This window comes from Gouania willdenowi, chromosome 7 (genome assembly GCF_900634775.1).
Source record: "Gouania willdenowi chromosome 7, fGouWil2.1, whole genome shotgun sequence".
NCBI classification, from domain to species: Eukaryota; Metazoa; Chordata; class Actinopteri; order Blenniiformes; family Gobiesocidae; genus Gouania; species Gouania willdenowi.
In genome coordinates this window covers 24,308,987-24,327,748 of record NC_041050.1, presented here as the reverse complement: position 1 = coordinate 24,327,748, position 18,762 = coordinate 24,308,987, and the positions used below count along the sequence as shown (strand labels likewise).

General features: G+C 43.6%; 1 protein-coding gene across 6 annotated transcripts in view; it reads right to left on the bottom strand.

The window, feature by feature from the left end:
• The window catches only part of atp2b3b (ATPase plasma membrane Ca2+ transporting 3b), a 95,673-nt gene that overhangs the window by 12,317 nt on the left and 64,594 nt on the right, over positions 1–18,762 (bottom strand). For all 6 annotated transcript variants that reach the window (XM_028451873.1, XM_028451869.1, XM_028451868.1 and 3 more), the window contains exons 20-24: positions 17,705–17,896; positions 17,357–17,570; positions 14,666–14,877; positions 14,303–14,410; positions 4,795–4,977 (exon numbers count right to left, since the gene is read on the bottom strand). In XM_028451873.1, coding sequence (XP_028307674.1) covers positions 4,795–4,977; positions 14,303–14,410; positions 14,666–14,877; positions 17,357–17,570; positions 17,705–17,896 — 909 coding nt within the window. The remainder of the gene's footprint in view (positions 1–4,794; positions 4,978–14,302; positions 14,411–14,665; positions 14,878–17,356; positions 17,571–17,704; positions 17,897–18,762) is intronic.

The window sequence follows — 18,762 nt, the reverse complement described above, 5'->3', positions numbered from 1 at the left end:
GAATGGACATGTTGAGTTGGTCACTGATAGTAAAGAGGGTCAGGACTAGATCAGCTTTTGCTTCATCCTGCCCCTTCTCAAACTGAAGGATACATATGTACAACTGTACGATTGAGTTTGATGGACTGTCTGACAGCTGTTGCTCACAGTCCCCGCCCCTTTCCCAGAGCTGGAGCGACGTCTTATTTACAGTGTATGGTAAGGATGTCCCAATCCGATTATGGATATCAGGCCTGATCACGTGGTTTCAGACTCGATCGGAATTGGACGTTATCTCCCGATCAGGACTCGGCTATATATGTATATTTATTATCATTATAGAGGCAGGCGTTATACCGGTTCATACCAAATACCGCTATATATATTTGTTATGATATACATTTTTAATATACCACTGTACCGATATATTGATTACACAACGTTCGGAACGCTACATTGCGCCGCGTCAGACTGGAGCCTTTTCAATGTTGCACTGCGAAGGTAAACAGTAGCGCTCTGGTTACCATGGTTACGGTGTAAATGTATGAGAAAGATCTGAAGCTGGAGAACTAGTAGAACCTCGTCTGTTGTTTGGTCAGCAGAACAAGTTGGATGCAGAGCGGAGGTGGAGAGTTAGACCCAAGTTCCCAGACATTTGTGAATAAAGGAGTTCAACAGCAGGTAAATCCCTACATTTGTTCTGTTTGGAAGACACCAAACATATAGTTAGCCTCTCTGGTAACTAGCCTGATGCTATCGTGTGTGTGTGTGTGTGTGTGTGCACTGCACACAGATGTTTGAGGGCGTTTGTGTGCTTTGCACAAGTGTTTGTTTGAGCGTGCATGCATGTTTGTGTGTGAGAATAGACCGTCCTAAGTCAATCTACTGCAGTATTTCCTATATCAAAGATTCTCAACTGGTGGGTGGAGACCAAAAAGTGGGTCGCAGACCTGTACTGGGTGAGTCAAGGACAGCTGGTCAAAAATGAACAAATACTTAATGTCTCTCATGTTGGACTTGTCTTTTATTTTAAAAGAACCTTTTCTTTTGACAAGCATGCTGTACAATGCATGTTGCAAGGAAAAATATATAGATTTGTGTTTTAAAAATATTACATATACGTGTATGTTTTCAACAGCTATTTTTGAAAAACTAAATTTAATTTGTTGCATTCTAAATTAAATAAATACATGGGTCGTGATCTAATGACCATGGAAAAATGTGGGTCGCAGGGTGAGACCAGATGAGAACCCCTGTTCTAAATCAACCTCTATCTGCAGACCTCACACACTTTTTTTAATAAGCAGATAATACTTTACATGCTCTGCACCTGCAATGCCAACAAAATGAAGTTGTCGTACTTTTCATCAAGAAAAACATACATTTAAGTATGTGAAACTAAATGAGGAGAGTCAGCATAAAGAGTGCACTTCCTAAAAGCACATTACTGGCCTTACTTTACAGCACTGTGGCACTTTGATTTTCTTATTTGTTAACATATCTGTTGGATATTTTAAGATGAGGTACTATTCATTTTTATATTAGACATTTTTATTTAACATTATTTAATCTTGCACTAAAGTCTAAAGTGATTTTTCTTTTAAGTGTTCTGTTTAGTGTTGAATGTTAAAATAAGGTGAATAAAATAAATAAGTCCTGAATCAGTTTTTTTTGCTCTTTTTTTATTTTTTTAAATCATTTTATTGTATTATAGAAGTATCGGATCAGGACTTGGTATCGGCCAATTCTCAAAATCAAAGGACCCGGACTTTGGGGCAAAAAAAACCTGATTGGGACATCCCTAGTGTATGGTCTGGAGGAGTAGAAGTTGGAATTGGTGACTTTTCTTCTTGAAAGGTAATTACTGCTGCTTGATTTACATTATTAGTTTGATTTGTAATTGTTACACGAGCACTGTGCACATTGAGTGCACATTGAGAGAGAGAAGCGCTGCAGTAATATGCTTTTAACAGAGCATGTATGGTGCTGTCGGACAAACGTTAGCTTGTTAGCTCACCTGAGGGAGGGACTTTGGAAAGTTTGGAGGCAGAGTAAGAGAGCAGCGTGGAGGAGGGGGAGAGAGCTGCTCCACAGTTCTCCCATTCCTGTCCCCCCATGTTATATATGATTGTCTTTTCATGTTTCTTTGTCGGGATGTAACTGAAACTCAATTTCCCCTCGGGGATTAATAAAATATAATCAATCCATTTTAATATATTAAAATATAAATATATACTGTACATATTGATATGGTTTTTGTTAGCTTAAAAAATAGTCAGTTTAGTTACTCAAAAAATTTAGTTGATGAAAATTTTTAGTCGACTAACGTAGCACTGGAGGCAAACTAGACTGTGTGCGCTACGTTGTGTTCCTGACAGATGCAATCCTCATTGCGTGGGGTTCAAAGATGCCTGGCATAGTCTATAACAATAATAATAATAATAATAATAATAATAATAATAATAATAATAATATTAATAATAATAATAATAATATTAATAATAATATTAATAATAATAATAAATAAAAAAAAAAATAATAATAATAATAATAATAATAATAAACCACACATGTGGTGATATTTGTGCACGTTTTTCTAGGCCTTACAAACCTTGATTAAATCTGCCTCTCAGTGTCCTCAAAGGGTGGAGAAAATATGTAAATGATGTGTATTTAAATACTATAATGGGGTTAAATTAAACAGACCTTCCACAACACATTCGTGAATAATGAACATGTTTTACATCATTTGTTTGTCATTGTTTTCTTTCTTGTGTAATCTCTGCTACCAACAGCCCCTCCCAATAATAATGTCCTTTGTTTTATTCTAAAACTAGCGTTTCAGCTGCTTTTATAACACATGAGGAAGGCAGCTGTTAGACTGAAGGGAGTCTGTTGGAGACATGAAGCGGGTCAACAGGTCTACAGGCTGTGTGCTGCTTTGTCAGCTACAAAAGGTAGAATCATTTTTGTTTAAGCATCACACACGCACGCATGCACACACACACACACACACACACACACATTCTTTAAATCAGCTGTTGGGAAGAAAAGGACTTTGTTTGGCACATTTTAGAAGGAACAGCACAGGCACAATGAGACATTAAGAGTCGGAGAAAGAATAATTCCAACACAGTTTCACTTCTAAACTGCACACAGTAATCTAAAGGTAGAGTGGGTGGAGTCATTCTACACAGCAGAGCTCAGCTTAACATCTGAATACATTTGTACGAACCCAACAATCATTTAGAAGATCTTTCTTTATAGAGTCAAGTTAGTTTAGTCAGTGATTGGCAGCCATGATACTAGCAGTTTGTTTAAGCAGTCTTACTATTTAAAATTCAAACTTTTTCCTTTTGTTTAAGTGTTTTTAGGAGAGAACATTTTAATTCATCACTTACTTAAATAAAGCAGAGTTTACTGAATCACAGAAAGGGGCAACTTTTATCACAGCGGAGCCACACAAATGTGATTGTTTCCCATCTGAGTGTCACGTGACACAGTTGTTTTTCGATTGCTAACAAGCATTGGCCAAAACTGAAGTCACATGTTCAAAACTCTTAACACAGCCTGCATGTCTGCATGCATCTCAGCTCAACAGTTTCTCTCATTCCCAAAAGTGTTTCGCACCAACAAAACACTTCATACACGTCTCAAAAGAATTCATTCAATCACAACACAATCAAATACAAAGTCTTACTTTGGAAACACACATTGTCACCCTGAGCACCTTAAACTACAAAACACTAACAACAAAGAGCATTACATAATAAACATCTTATCTATTTTTGTCAGGTAAATCAGGATTATTATTATTATTGATCTTTGCACTATTATGATTCTAAATTATTGTATATGCTGTGATGTATTGCAACAACACTGAATCAGGAATGCAGCAATTTTCAGTTATCCAGAACATTTGTGCTTCTGCATAAGTAGTTCAGACCCTTACAAATAATATAAAGATTACTGTACACAGAAAAACGCAGAATCTCTTCCTCTTTTCCCTTTCCTCGCCGCTCTACCAACCTCACCCACTACTCTTTGATCCATACTTGCAAAGGAAAAAAAATCAGAAGCCACATGAATCAGTTTTCAGCTGTAAACTACACTCAGCTGTGTTTGACATAATTTTCAATAAATTTCAATGTGGCTGCAGCAGATATTCCCCATGTTTTCCCCCCATCATTCTGTTTAAATTGTGTTTTTAACTGTTTTGAAGAAAATGTGCTGTAAAAGTTTAGTGTTTTGCAGGTGGTGAACTAGTGACTGAGAAAAGACTTCATGGATTCTGATGACTGTGTGGTCACTGAATGTATTTTGTGTGAAAGCAATGAAAAGTGATTCACAGTTTAGTCCACATGGACTTATATTTTACAGGCTGTATTAAGAGTTCTGAACATGTGACTTCAGTTTCAATCAATGCTTGTTAGCAGGTCATTTTCCAAGAGAACTAATTGGTCCACTTCATTACCTGATCCCGTCCAGGTTAGATTGTCAGCCTAAGTTATTACAGTGATTTAGCCCGGTAAGACGCTAGCCAGCATCATAGTATAGGACACACTGAATAAATCCCAGAAGTTACCAATAAGAGGAAATCCAGCTTTGTAGGACAGGCCCCATGTGCATTTGCTTTGGGGCCGGACAGAATCAGTCCTCCAGTGTGTGCTGTATATATTTGGGATGGCGTGTCTCTCACCAACAGTAATTCAGCTTAAACAACCTCAGTATCATGGCCCAGTAAAGCTGTTGGTTCATGTTATACTGGTAAAACCTCTGGTCCCAGTGCATGTGTTTAGTGAGTGTGAACAGTACCTGGGTCTGAATACGATTGAGGCCTCTAAACCACAAGATCTGTCCCCGACGCAGTTCTCTCTCAGCGCAGTCGATCTCCTCCTCGTCCTCCGCAAGCTCCTCCCCTTCCTCCTCCCCTGGCTCCAGGCCAAGTCCTGCCTCCTTTAGACAGGGTAGCCGTTCTGTTGGTACTGTGGCGATCAACTACAACAGGAGTGGAAAACTCATTTTAGTTCACCCAATGAAAAAAAATACAGACTCTTTTTAAGGAAAATGTACTTCATAATTACACCAAGCATGAACAATATATTAAAATCATTTACAAAACTTAAGCAATGAGTAAAGCTATAAGATGAGATTATTAGGAACTCCACAATATTGATTTCAAAACAATTTTCTCAAAAAAACACAATGTAATGTGCATGAATTTATTTTGAAAAAATAAGAGCTTGTACAATAATTTAGAACAGAAATGACAAGGTGCAGAGATGGGCAACTTTTACTAAAGCCACAAAAATGTGATTGCCTGCTCTTTGAGTCTTATGGAAAAAGGTTCTACACAAATTCAAGCCCCTATTATTATTATTAGGGGGCCAAGCCCTAGGAACCGCGAATGTAAGCATACGCGGTTCCTAGGACCAGCAGTGCTAGGAACCCTATTGTAATCGTTCCGATTATTATTACCTTTTATTTTTCCTTGGGTAAAAGTGGTGCTGCAGAATAAACCGTGCAAGGTCGGGCGATGCCCTTTGGTGGTTGGGTCCAAAACCCCCAGGGGACCTTGGATGCAAGAATTCACATATGTCCGCCAGCAGGTGGCGCTATAACAAAGGTCAACGCGTTTTGGCCAATAACTCCCACATCGTTTGTTGCAAATTTAAAACCTTCATATCCACAGATTCCTTGAATAGCACTGAATCACCTGGGCTAGGCCACGCCCATTTCCGCCTCAACTTTTCTCGGAGCAAAATCGCAAAAACTGGAAAACCTACTTTTTTTAACTCCTCCTTGGGGGTTTGTCCAATCAGCGTGAAACTTGGCACGTAGAGTCTTCAGTTGGACTTGATCTAAATTTGAGAAAATAATTTTGTTCGGGCAAAATATGCGCAAATTATTAACTATGAAAACGCGAACTGGCGCATATCTCGGTCAAATTAAAAGCTAACAACACCAAATCTGAGATCCTTAGTTGGCATGTGACTGTGAGGGTATGCGCCAAATTTGAATAATATAGGCCACTAGAGGGCGCTACAAATTTCGAATATTTATATCTCTTAAATGGCACGACCAATATTTACCAAATTTGGAGGGTATGATCTTGGGTCCCTCCTGAGGCGATATCTCAAAGGTATTTGCGATTGGTCAAAGTGGGCGTGACTTATTACATCATATCACATAAATAAATAAACATTTATTTCTGCTGAATTATTATGTTGAGGGCAGTGAAATTTACAGGGTAGATATAGAAGACCACACAGACCACCCATACCAAAAATTGTGCCACTAGGTGGCGCTATAATTGCAAAAATATTTTGCCCTTTAACTTTCACAATTTAATTCACATCTTCATAAAATTCATATCCACATGTTGCCTACATAGATTCACATCTTCTGACATAGGCCACGCCCACTCCCACAGCACATTGCTCTTTGTAAGTCACGACATATCAAATTCAACTTTTGGGGTTTTGTCCAATAAGCGTGAAACTTGGCACGTAGAGTCTTTAATTGGACCTGATCTAAAGTTCAGCAAAAAATTTGTTTGGGCAAAATATGCGCAAAAAATAATGAGTAAAGTTTTCTAGCTAGCTTAAAAAACGCAAACTCTTGCATATCTCGGTCAAAATAATTGCTAACACCACCAAATCTGAGATCCTTAGTTGGCACGTGACTCTGGGGGTATGAGCCAGATTTGAATAAATTAGGCCTCCAGGGGGCACTGCAATTATGAGAAGTTTATATCTCCTAAATGGCACGACCAATTTTTACCAACATTGGTGGGTATGACCTTGGGTCTCTCCTGGGACCGTATCTCGAAGTTAATCGCGAATGGTCAAAATGGGCGTGGCTTATTGCTACATAACATATACATAAACAAACCTTTATTTCAGCTGAAGTATTATGTTGAGGGCTGTGAAATTTACAGGGTAACCATACAAGAGCACACAGATCACCCATACCAAAAAGTGCACCACTAGGTGGCGCTATAATGGGTGCAAATGCATTTTGGCCTGTAACTTTCACATTTTAAATCACATCTTCCAAAACTTCATATCCACCTGTTCACAGCAAATGGCACGTTAGCCTGTGTAATGATCCTCGCCCCAAGCCTGTCATCCGTCGTGACGTACTTCCACGGGCACGGAAAACCTGGGGGCCGAGTCGCGCGGGAAGTCTTGGCCCCCTTTCATAACTGCTTGCAGTTCTAGTTGTTGTTGTTATTATTATTATTATTATTATTGTTGTCCAATCCGAAGTCACAGACTAAAAATATTGACCAATCGCAGCATTAACAGAGGAAAGAACAAAGGTGCCTATCTCCGGCTCACACTGGCCGCTAGGCGGGGGTAAACCCTGGATGCCAGTCCATCGCAGAGCATGTTTTTGTTGACCTTTTTTGTATTTTTTATTCATGTGTTTTTGTTTTCATTCAGAGGGCCTGTACTACAATGCTAGATAAGTATATCTAGGATATCTTTCTGTTAGCGGGCTTCACCAAACCAAACATTCTCCATCAGAGAGCCCCTGTCCAACGAAGCAGGATATAAACACATTCACCTATGCAAAGTGATTTCAGCCAGGCTATATGTGCGCTCCTGTGACAGGGGTGGAAATTGTAGCGTCAGACCAATCACAAACACAGAGAAACTGTGTAGAGCAATTTACGTCACAATTGAGGAATAATTCCTAAACCTAAAAAATATGAATATTTAAAATCCATAATTCAGGCCAAAAACAACACTGATGTTGCAGAAAAAGCAGGAAGGAATAAATGCAGGAAGGAAGCTGCTGACTGTTAATGCATAAAAACAAGAATTATACAATATTAATCTTTCGGATGATAATCAGACAGCGCTTTGATCAGTTTCACTTTATTACAGCACAAACGTGTTTTTATTCAGGTAGCCCTCCTCAATTTAACACATACACACACAGGGATGAGAGCGCATTGTTTCACTGTAGTAAGTTCCTGCAGAATGGGCAGGTCATTTTCTAAGAGAATTGATTGGTCAGAAGGCCGGACTTTTGGACTCACACAGATCTGGTCCCAACCAGCTTAGGGGGTATTTCAGAAAGCGGGTTATGTTCAAACTCTGAATATGTTGGGGCTCAAATAAGGCAAACTCTGAGTTTCCTGTTCTAGAAAGCGAGGTAAGTTATACTCTAAGTATGTTACCACGGTAACATACTGTGTGAACTGAACCTGCTCGCTGACAGGTTTGTATAAGAAACCCTGGGTTTCTACCTGGCTCCACCCACCTGAACACCAGTTAGTCATGGATTGTGCGTTCATTCCAAATCCGATGGAAGTTGAGGCCTCCACCAGTTTTATTTAATTAATTTAAAAAAATAATGCAGTCATCATGTACACATGTTTACATTTTAAAATAAAATGTTGCTTCATTGTCAGAGTTAATCCTAAACAGAGAACATTAAGTGGCATACAGAAGATGAGGGCAGTTAAATGTCGTTAGGCTTTCAATCACTTTTTTTTATTATGATATGTTAATTTAAAGGATCACAAATTTATACCCTTGCCTTCAATATGATACAGCAATTTAAAAAGTCAAATTAAAATCTAAATGTGGTGAGATGATGAGCTAAATATGCATTACCATTTTGAGTAATGGTTTTATATTTCATTTTTAGCTGCTGCCAAATGTGCTTTTCTCCTGTCGGATTGACCCTAAAGTATCAAAACATATTTAACCAATTACTTATACGTATTTTCTTATTTCTATATAACTGTATTTATGAAATGCAAGCCATAGAAATCATTGTATACAAAAGTGTGCAATTTCTTTTCTTTATATACAGTTGAACAATTCCGACAAAAAAAACTTGAACAAAACAAAGAAAACCCCCTGAGCCTCTTAAATAATAACAGTGCAAATATGACAACAAAATAAAGCTAATAGAAATATACATATATATATATTAAAAAAAAATATATATATATATATATATATTAAAATATATACAGTATACATACATCTGCACAGCACATACACCCCCACATATACCCAAATGTACACGTACAGCGACACATCTAATGATGGCTTTTTATCGCTCTTGTGCACGCGAGTAACTCAATGTTTACATACTCAGAGTTGATTGACTCACTTAATACCAGCAGTAATGGAACCGGACACTCATAGTTTCCCGTATGTTAACTGAGAGTTTATGGATGAACTCAGAGTTTGTTGAATCTCCTTTCTGAAATACCCCCGAGGTGTTCAGCCTAAGTTACCACGTTGATTTAGCCCAGTAAGATTTCAGCCAGCGTCATAGTACAGGACACACCAAATAAATCTCAGAAATTAGTGCAATAAGAGGAAATCCAGCATTGTAGTACAGGCCCTAAGTGTACATAGAGTAATTTTGTGTATTTTTGTTGTCATGTTGCATTTTTTTGGTTTAATTTTGTGTTTCTGTTGTTGTTTTCTGTGTCTTTGAGCCATTTTTGAGTAATTTTATGTGTTTTGTGCATCTTGTTATTTTTTTGTATTTTTGGAGTCATTTTGTGCATTTTGACATACAAAAACAATTAAATAAATGACTTGTGGAAGGCAAGGCAAGACAGAGGCGCGGAGAGAACGGAGTAGATGCCAGCGGTTTATTGTTGGGCTTCACTACAAGACAACACCACCATATATACAAGACTTCCTGATTGTGCAACCAATCCCACCGTGACACATACCCTGGCCAATCTGGCGATGAGTGCCCCTAGTGGACCGCCACACAGGCCCCCCCCGAAACGACAGAATGGGCACCAGGCACAACAAAACCCAGCACCAACACGTCAAAGAAAGGACAACATATCAAAAAACAAAACATGAACCCAGAACGGGCAAAAGCACCTCAAGTCCCCCGAGGAGGTCTAATAGGACGACCATAACGGCTGACTCGCAAAGTCCCAGGAGGGTCAGACACCAGCAGGCGCGGGGGGCGACCACGACGGCGGCGGGCTCGACCCGGACGAGGGGGCACACCCGGCAACAAAACCAGGCGGGGAACAGAGTCCGTAGCAGCAGCAGGAGCAGCAGAAGCAGGAACAGCAGCAGGAGCAGTAGCAGCAGCAGCAGGAGGACGACCCCGGCGAGGAGGCAGGGCCGGAACCATCAACCCGTCGGGGTCCTGGTGAGCAGGCTTCAGACGATCAACAGAGACCCGCTCCAGGCGACCACCAAAGTCAATGACAAAGTTCTTAGGCCCCGCCTCCACAACCCGAAAGGGCCCATCGTATGGAGGTTGGAGCGGGGAGCGGTGGCCACCACGCCGGAGAAACACAAATCTCGATGACAGGAGATCCCTCGGCACTCGGAAACGAGGCAAACAGTGGTGCACAGGAACCGGAGCCAGCGCCCCTGCGGCCCCCTCAATGGGCAGACGAGGGGCCATCGGGACCGCCGGAGCCGAGGCAGCAGGCAGGAAATCCCCCGGGACCCTCAGAGGCTGCCCATACACCAGTTCAGCGACAGAAGACTGAAGATCCTCTTTGGGAGCAGAGCGCAGGCCCAACATGACCCACGGCAAACGGTCAACCCAGCCCCCATCCGTGAGGCTGGCCCGAAGAGCGGCCTTGAGGGAGCGATGGAAACGCTCACAGAGGCCATTCGCCTGGGGGTTGTAGGCTGTAGTGCGATGGAGCCGCACCCCCAGGCCCACAGCCATGGCGTCCCACAGCCCCGATGTGAATTGGGCCCCCCTGTCCGAAGTCAAATCCGCAGGTGTGCCGAACCGCGAGACCCAAGCAGAGATGAAGGCCCGGCCCACCACGTCCGTCGATGTAGATTCCAGGGGCACCACCTCCGGCCACCGAGTGGTTCTATCCACCATAGTCAGGAGATGCGTGCAGCCACGAGAAGGGGGCAAAGGACCGACCAAATCCACGTGCACGTGGTCAAAACGCCTTTCCGGCACCAGAAAAGGCTCCAGCGGAGCCCTGACGTGTTGGTGGACCTTAGCCCGCTGACAAGGCACGCAGGCAGCGGCCCATCCTTTGACGTCTCTGCGCAACCTGGGCCAGACGAACTTAGCGCTCACCAGCTTCACAGACGCCTTAACACCGGGATGAGACAAGGCGTGAACAGCATCGAAGATCCTGCGACGCCAGCCTACAGGAACCAGAGGCCGCGGCTGTCCGGTGGCCACGTCGCACAGCAGAGTGGTCCCATCCTCATGGCAGGGCACGTCCACGAGCTGCAAACCCGTCACAGCAGAACGACAGGCCTGGAGATCTGCATCGCCGTCCTGATCCACCGCCATAGCCGAATAATCCAAGCCTAGATGCACAGAGGAAACCAACACACGAGACAGACAGTCCGCCACCCCATTGTGCTTACCAGCAACGTGTTGAATGTCCGTGGTAAACTCTGAGATTGCGGCCAGCTGCCGCTGCTGGCGGGCAGACCAAGGATCCGAGACTTTGACCAGGGCAAAGGTCAACGGCTTATGATCCACAAACGCCGTGAACCGGCGGCCCTCCAACAGGAAACGGAAATGACGAGTGGCGAGGAAAAGAGCCAGGAGCTCCCTGTCGAACGTGCTGTATCTCCTCTCTGCAGTGCGGAGCTGCCTGCTGAAGAAAGCGAGGGGCTGCCATGCTCCAGCCACCCACTGCTCACACACCGCGCCCACAGCAATGTCCGACGCATCTGTAGTGAGAGCCAGTGGAGCCGAGGGAGAGGGATGCGCCAACAAGGCAGCCCCCGCCAGAGCGGCCCTGGCCGCCTCGAACGCCTGCAACCTGTCAGAGGACCAGGCCACTTCCTGCGACCCCTTCATCCCGCGAAGAGCCTCATACAGGGGATGCATGAGGTGAGCAGCACGAGGGATGAACCGATTATAAAAGTTCACCATGCCCAGGAACTCCTGGAGCTGCTTGACAGTAGACGGGCGTGGAAAACCCGTAACTGCCTCCACCCGTGCAGGTAGCGGAGCAGCCCCCAGCGAGGACACCCGGTGGCCGAGGAAATCAATGTCAGAGAGCCCAAACTGACACTTTGCTGGGTTGACAATCAGGCCATGAGAACTCAGCCGCCTAAACAACAGACGCAGATGCTCCAGATGTTCGGCTGCCGAAGCACTGGCAACCAAAATGTCATCCAAATAAACAAACAGAAAAGGTAAATCCCGTAACACAGAGTCCATGAGTCGTTGAAAGGTCTGCGCGGCCCTCCGCAGGCCAAAGGGCATCCGCAAAAATTCGAATAATCCAAATGGGGTTATAATAGCAGTTTTGGAAACATCCGCTTCATGCACAGGCACCTGATGGTAGCCCCGCACTAAATCCACTTTGGAAAAAACGGAAGCTCCAGCGAGCTGCGCAGAGAAATCCTGAATGTGCGGGATAGGATAGCGGTCTGGTGTGGTGACAGCATTCAGCCGCCGGAAATCACCACACGGCCGCCACCGCCCCCCGGGCTTGGGCACCATGTGCAGAGGCGAGGCCCATGGACTGTCGGAGCGCCGTACGATCCCCAAGCGCTCCATAGTTGCAAACTCCTCCTTCGCCAGGGACAGCTTAGCAGAGTCCAGACGCCGCGAACGAGCAAAGACGGGCGGCCCAACTGTAGGGATGAAGTGCTCCACGCCGTGCTTAGCGACTGCTGCCGAAAACGTCGGCACAGTCAGATCAGGAAACTCAGCGAGGAGGCGCTGATATACATCCCCAACAGCGAGAACCCGGGGCAGGGCCACCGGTTCAGCCCCCCCCAAAGAGCAGGGGTAGGTGGAGAACGAGACAGGGTCAATCAAACGGCCATTAGACACATCAACGAGCAGCCCATGAGCACACAAAAAATCTGCACCCAAAATAGGCACAGCGACTGAGGCAACCACAAAATCCCACAAAAACTGACGTCCAGAAAAAGAAACAGTCACTGACCTGGAGCCAAACGTACGGATGGTAGTACCATTAGCCGCACTCAGCGGGAGTCCCCGGCTGTCACTCAGCACATCGACGGCAGACGCAGGCAGGATGCTCCTCTGGGCGCCGGAATCCACCAACCAACGCCGTCCCGACACGTCATCCACGACAAACAGCAGCTTGGCCACCCCGCCAGCGCCCACAGCCGCTACTGAGCACTGGCCCTGGCGTTTCCCTGAGCCAGAAAAGCACACGGCGGCACGCAGCGCTTAGCCTTAGCACCGAACCGCCGATGGTAAAAACAAAGCGCGTCCTCCCGCCGGCGACGGTCCGTCACCGCGGCCACAGCGCCCACCTCGTCCGGCGCCGACCAGGAAGGCTCAGGAAGCAGGGCATGCACGCCGCACGGCCGGTTAGCCAGCAGAATCCGGTCCGCCTCCTCCGCCAAACCCCTGTAGTCCTTGGTAGCAACCAGCGGCGAGCTCGCCAGCGCAGTACGTACAGGAGGCGGCAGCTGACGGAGGAAAAGCTGCACAAACAAAAAGGAAGCATCCCCCGAACCGAGCAACGCCAGCATGTTCTCCATCAGCTCCGTCGGCTTACCATCCCCCAAACCGTTGAGGGACAGGAGCCGGTCGGCCCGCTCGGCATCCGACAGCTGATACAGCCTTAAAAGCAAAGCCTTAATAGCGGCATATTTACCGTCCGCCGGGGGTTCCCGCAACACGCACATCGCCCGACGCGTAGTCTGAGCATCCAGAGCAGCGACAACATGGTAGTAGCGGGTGTCATCCACAGTAATCCCACGAAGCCGAAACTGAGCCTCGATATGCTGAAACCAGGGCTCGGGGTCGTGCTGCCAAAACTCCGGAAGCTTAACAGTAGCCGCATAGACCGCAGGAGCAACAACCGGCGCAAGCGGAACGGCATCGCCAGCGGCAAGCGACATGGTCGAGAGCGGAAAAAGAAAATCACGTCGAGGTCACCAATGTGGAAGGCAAGGCAAGACAGAGGCGCGGAGAGAACGGAGTAGATGCCAGCGGTTTATTGTTGGGCTTCACTACAAGACAACACCACCATATATACAAGACTTCCTGATTGTGCAACCAATCCCACCGTGACACATACCCTGGCCAATCTGGCGATGAGTGCCCCTAGTGGACCGCCACAGACTCGTCTTATTGGGCACTTTCAATAAAAAACTGTGTAGTTGTGTAAATTCAATCAACTTACTGGTACACTCTAGTAACAACAAACTATATTCATAAGCTCCTTTAAAAACAAATAGAATCCATTTTTAAAAACAACTACTTTTATTCTGATATACTTATTATTAATGATGATATAACAAACTATTAAACATGAATGTAAGCTTGAATCTCTGTGTGATTGTAGCTGGAAACAGCTGTACTACACTCAGAGGTTGGAGTCTCTTACCTGCCCCCAGAGAAGCTCTCCAACGCCCACAAACAAACACCAGAGCCACTGCTCCACGTTGAGGGGGGCGCAGCTGAAGGGTTTCCCTCCCCACTGCACGATCACAATCTGCAGCACAAACACAAAGATGCTCCGATCATTTGTGGTTACACAATAGTACTGTTTTTCTCTTTTTCAGTCTGCATGTTAAACAAAGTGTTTGAGTTGCCTGTCTGACATGGATTCTTCCCACTGTGACGCTTGTAATTGAACAGAGTTATTATTATTAAAACTCACAGCAGCATCTCTGTAAACATTATCTCATAAAGTACAATCAGCATAGAGGAACTAAAGTGTGGGACAGTTTCAAAGAAACGTCCTGACCTGCACAGCAAAGGTTCCCAGAACTATGGAGCAGAAGATGGGGTTGGAGAAAATGCCGTCAAAGACGTTTCTCTCGCCGTGGATCTTGCGAGCGTTGATCTCATTGAAGAGCTGCATTAGGACGAAGGTGTTGAAGATGATGGTGTAGTGTTCAGACGGCGGAGAGTGGAGGGGGGCGTTACGACCGCTGTCGATGTTAAAAATGCGTTCTCCTGAAAAAACAACTTGTTCAGTATGTTGAAGATGGCATCATAAACTTACAAAATTACAGACGAATACTCAAAAAGGACAACAATAACACGTAAAAAGGACTCCCAAAACACATGAAAAGACAACAAAAACATAAAATGACTCATAAAACACAAAATATACACAAAGAAAAACAAATATACAAAGTTATTTTAAAAACATACAAAAGCATACAAAATGACTGAAATATACGCGACACGAATGTAACAAAAACACACAAAATGACTACAAAACTATCACAAAAATAGTAAAATACACAAAACAACAAATTAATTACAAAAAGCGACTCCAGAAAACATAAATATTTACAGAAAAACACACTAAACAACAATACAGACACACACAAACTCTATGGGCCTGTACTACGAAGCTGGATAAGTATATCCGGGATATCTCTACATTAGCAGGCTTCGCCTAACCAAACATTCTCCGTCAGAGACTAGTGGTACTACAAAGCAGTATATACTATAAATACGTTTATTAATAGAGTTGATTTCCAACAGACTACGTGTGCGCTCCTGTGACAGGCGTGAAAATTGCAGCGTCAGACCAATCACAATTGCGGTCATGGATACATACTGATGTAGAGCAATTTACGTCACAAGGAATAATTCTTTAAAAAATGAAGAATTAAAATCTATAATTCAGACCAAAAACAACACTGTTGCTGCAGAAAAGGCAGAAGGAAAAGAACATCGGCAGGAAGCTGCTGCTGACACTGTTATCTCCCACGTGGATGAATAAAGCTTTTTTCTGATTCTCATTCTTAAAGCGTGAAATTAAATAATATTAATCCATCGGATGATAAACGGACAGCGCTATGATCAGCCAGTTTTCAACTCAGTTTATATTCAAGTCATCCTCCTCAATTTATCACACACACACACACACTGGGATGAGAGAGCATTGTTTCAGTGTAGAATGTTCCTGCTGATTTAGCTTTATTTATCCCAAAGGGCAATTCAGTTTTTGGAGTCCACCAGGCCATACATACATTAAAAATAGCAGACAAGACAACAATGAAAATACATTTTTAAAAAACTCAGTACATCGGCAGAGATGCTCATTCAGCGTCAGTTTCTATCCACCATGTAGTTCAGCATCTACAGGCTGAAAATAAAAATAAATAAATAATACAAATCTATCAGTCCATAAGACTTCTATCCAGGTTTAACAGCCTGATGGCAGAAGGAATAAAAGACTTAGCATAACGATTTGTTCTCCTACAGTGTGCGATGAAGCAACAGCCTGAGGCATTAAAATAAACTCAGAGCACAGTATGTAGCCATGTTGGGAGATCATACCTTTAGCCTTTTTCACCACCTGTTTCTCCCAAAAAGAATGCAGCTCTCTCTGCTGAACTCCAGTTATTTTGGAGCAGATTTCAACAATGCTGTGGAGACTATATTTGTCTTTGTGAGACAGCCAACAAACAAAGGAAAATGTCAAAAGATTTAAATAAAGGACTTGTAAAAGATACCCAGAATTTTGTTACAGACTGTGCATTAAGCGGAAAGAGTGCTTTAAATGCATGAATCTCAATGGCAAGAGCTTCCAAGTGTGCACCCTTGGTTGTGCTATGACAAGGGAAGGAAGGAGAGGTTACGTTATTTTAAGTATGCACTCAAAACCGCTGTTAGAAGGGAAAAGTTTGGTGATGATGGGCCTGCTTCAGTGTGAGTGTCTGCATGTGTGTGTGTGTGTGTGTGTGTGTGTGTGTCTGCATGTGTGTGTGTGCATGTGTGTGCAGTCAGTGACGGACGTGCTTCGTCACACCGTCACCATCAATGAGTTGATCCGTTTGCAATACTGAAAAGCATTTGCAGGGTTTATCCATTAATAATCTTTCCTTCATTAAATGCAGCTGTCAGATCTGCACCAACCAATGGGAAGGTCATTTTCTAAGAGAACTGATTGGTCAGGAAGCGGGACTTTTGTACTCAGATCTTATCCACTTCATAACCTGGTCCCCACCAGGTTAAGTGTTCAGCCTCAGTTACCATGGTGATTTAGCGCAGTAAAAAAAGATAGCCAGCGTCGTAGGACACCACACACCAATAATATCCTGGAAGTTAGCGCGATAAGTGAAAATCCAGCTTCGTAGTACAGGCCTTTTGTTGTTTCCTGTGTTAATGTTCTGATTGGTCATTATTCTAAATTAATGTTGATCATGTGATACAATCAGATACAATCAAATCTGTGGCCCCGCTTAAAGTTGTCCAAATGATGTATATGTATAGTGTGAATTTACTGCTGTGCAGAGCATATATCTGGTACTCAAGTGCATACATTTCATATTGTTTGTGATCTACCTCAAATGATATAATATTTTATATACTTATGGTTTAATGCACATACTTATCATTGATGCGTGTTCACTTTTACAATGAATAATGGTGCGTGCTGAGCTTTAGGTGTGTGTGTGTGTGTGTGTGTGTGTACCGATGAAGAGAAGAGTGAAGATGATGACCAGCTGATACACTCCATGTCCCAGGATGTTCTTCATCATGGTCAGTGAGATGAGCGGGTTGTTCCGGCCATAGGGTTTCCGTAGCAACAGAGCTTCAGTCGGGGGCTCGGTGGCCAGAGCCAGAGACGCAAATGTGTCCATGATGAGATTCACCCACAACATCTGCACTGCCTTCAGCGGGGAGTCCTGCACACAACACACAGAGCACAGTCCTTTTTAGGTGATGTATCGCCTTGACAGAAATGCACAGAAAGCGTTTAGTTTGTCCTTTCAGATATGATATGAAAGATGTTGTAACATAAGCGCGTGTGTGTGTCCACCTGAGTGATGCACGCCCCGGTGAAGGCCACAATGACAGCGACTACATTGACAGTGAGCTGGAACTGCAGGAACTTGGAGATGCTATCGTAGACGTTTCGTCCCCACATTACGGCCTTGACGATGCTGCTGAAGTTGTCATCTGTCAGGATGATGTCTGACGCCTCTTTAGCCACGTCTGTCCCTGCAATGCCCTACAAAAGTGAGACAACAACAGGAAATCAGTTCCACATCAGCCTTTGTGCAACCATATATATTAATATTATTGTCACTATAAGCCAGACGTGGGCAACTGGCAGCCAGAGGCCCACATGCGGCTCTTGCTTTAATTTTTTGCGGCCCTCAAAGTCAATGCACTGAATGACAAAAAGCCATACCAAATTATCGAAAGGCAGCAAAGAAACACAAATACACAAGACAATATGAACAAAACTGACGCCAAAAACACACAGACAACTAAAATACACAAAAGAACAACAAAAATGCACAAAGTGAGAGAAGAATACACTAAGCAAGCACAAAATAATACAAAATGACACAAATCAAATAAAACAACAAAAATACATGTTTTTTTCCCCTGTATTAATGCTAATATCGGTTGGCTGACATGAATGTTGATAATGTGGCCCTCGGATTAGATACAGTGACATCTTTTGGCCCTTTATTACTGATTTTAGTAAAATTGCGACATGAGAACTGAGGGGATGAGTTCAAAGGAAGTTTCTGACGTTGGAATGGAAAGTTCTTTTTACATTTTTAGTATCATTTTAGTTGCATCACTGAGCCGGTTCGGTAACTCATACTGTCAGAAGATAAAATAAATATTGAACAATAAAGGCTTCATTTGTATTGTGAACTCTTTACCAAGCACTGCAACAGCACCTACACTAAATACTAATTACATAACTGTCACATGTCCATAAATCAAAGGCAATTAGTGAGGACGCACAGCATATTATTATAATTATTATTCAGTAAAATTCATCCCCCACATTTAGTCGGATTTTATCACCCAGGGTAGCCCAACATAAAGAATACTAACAACAATCCTGCTATGTCA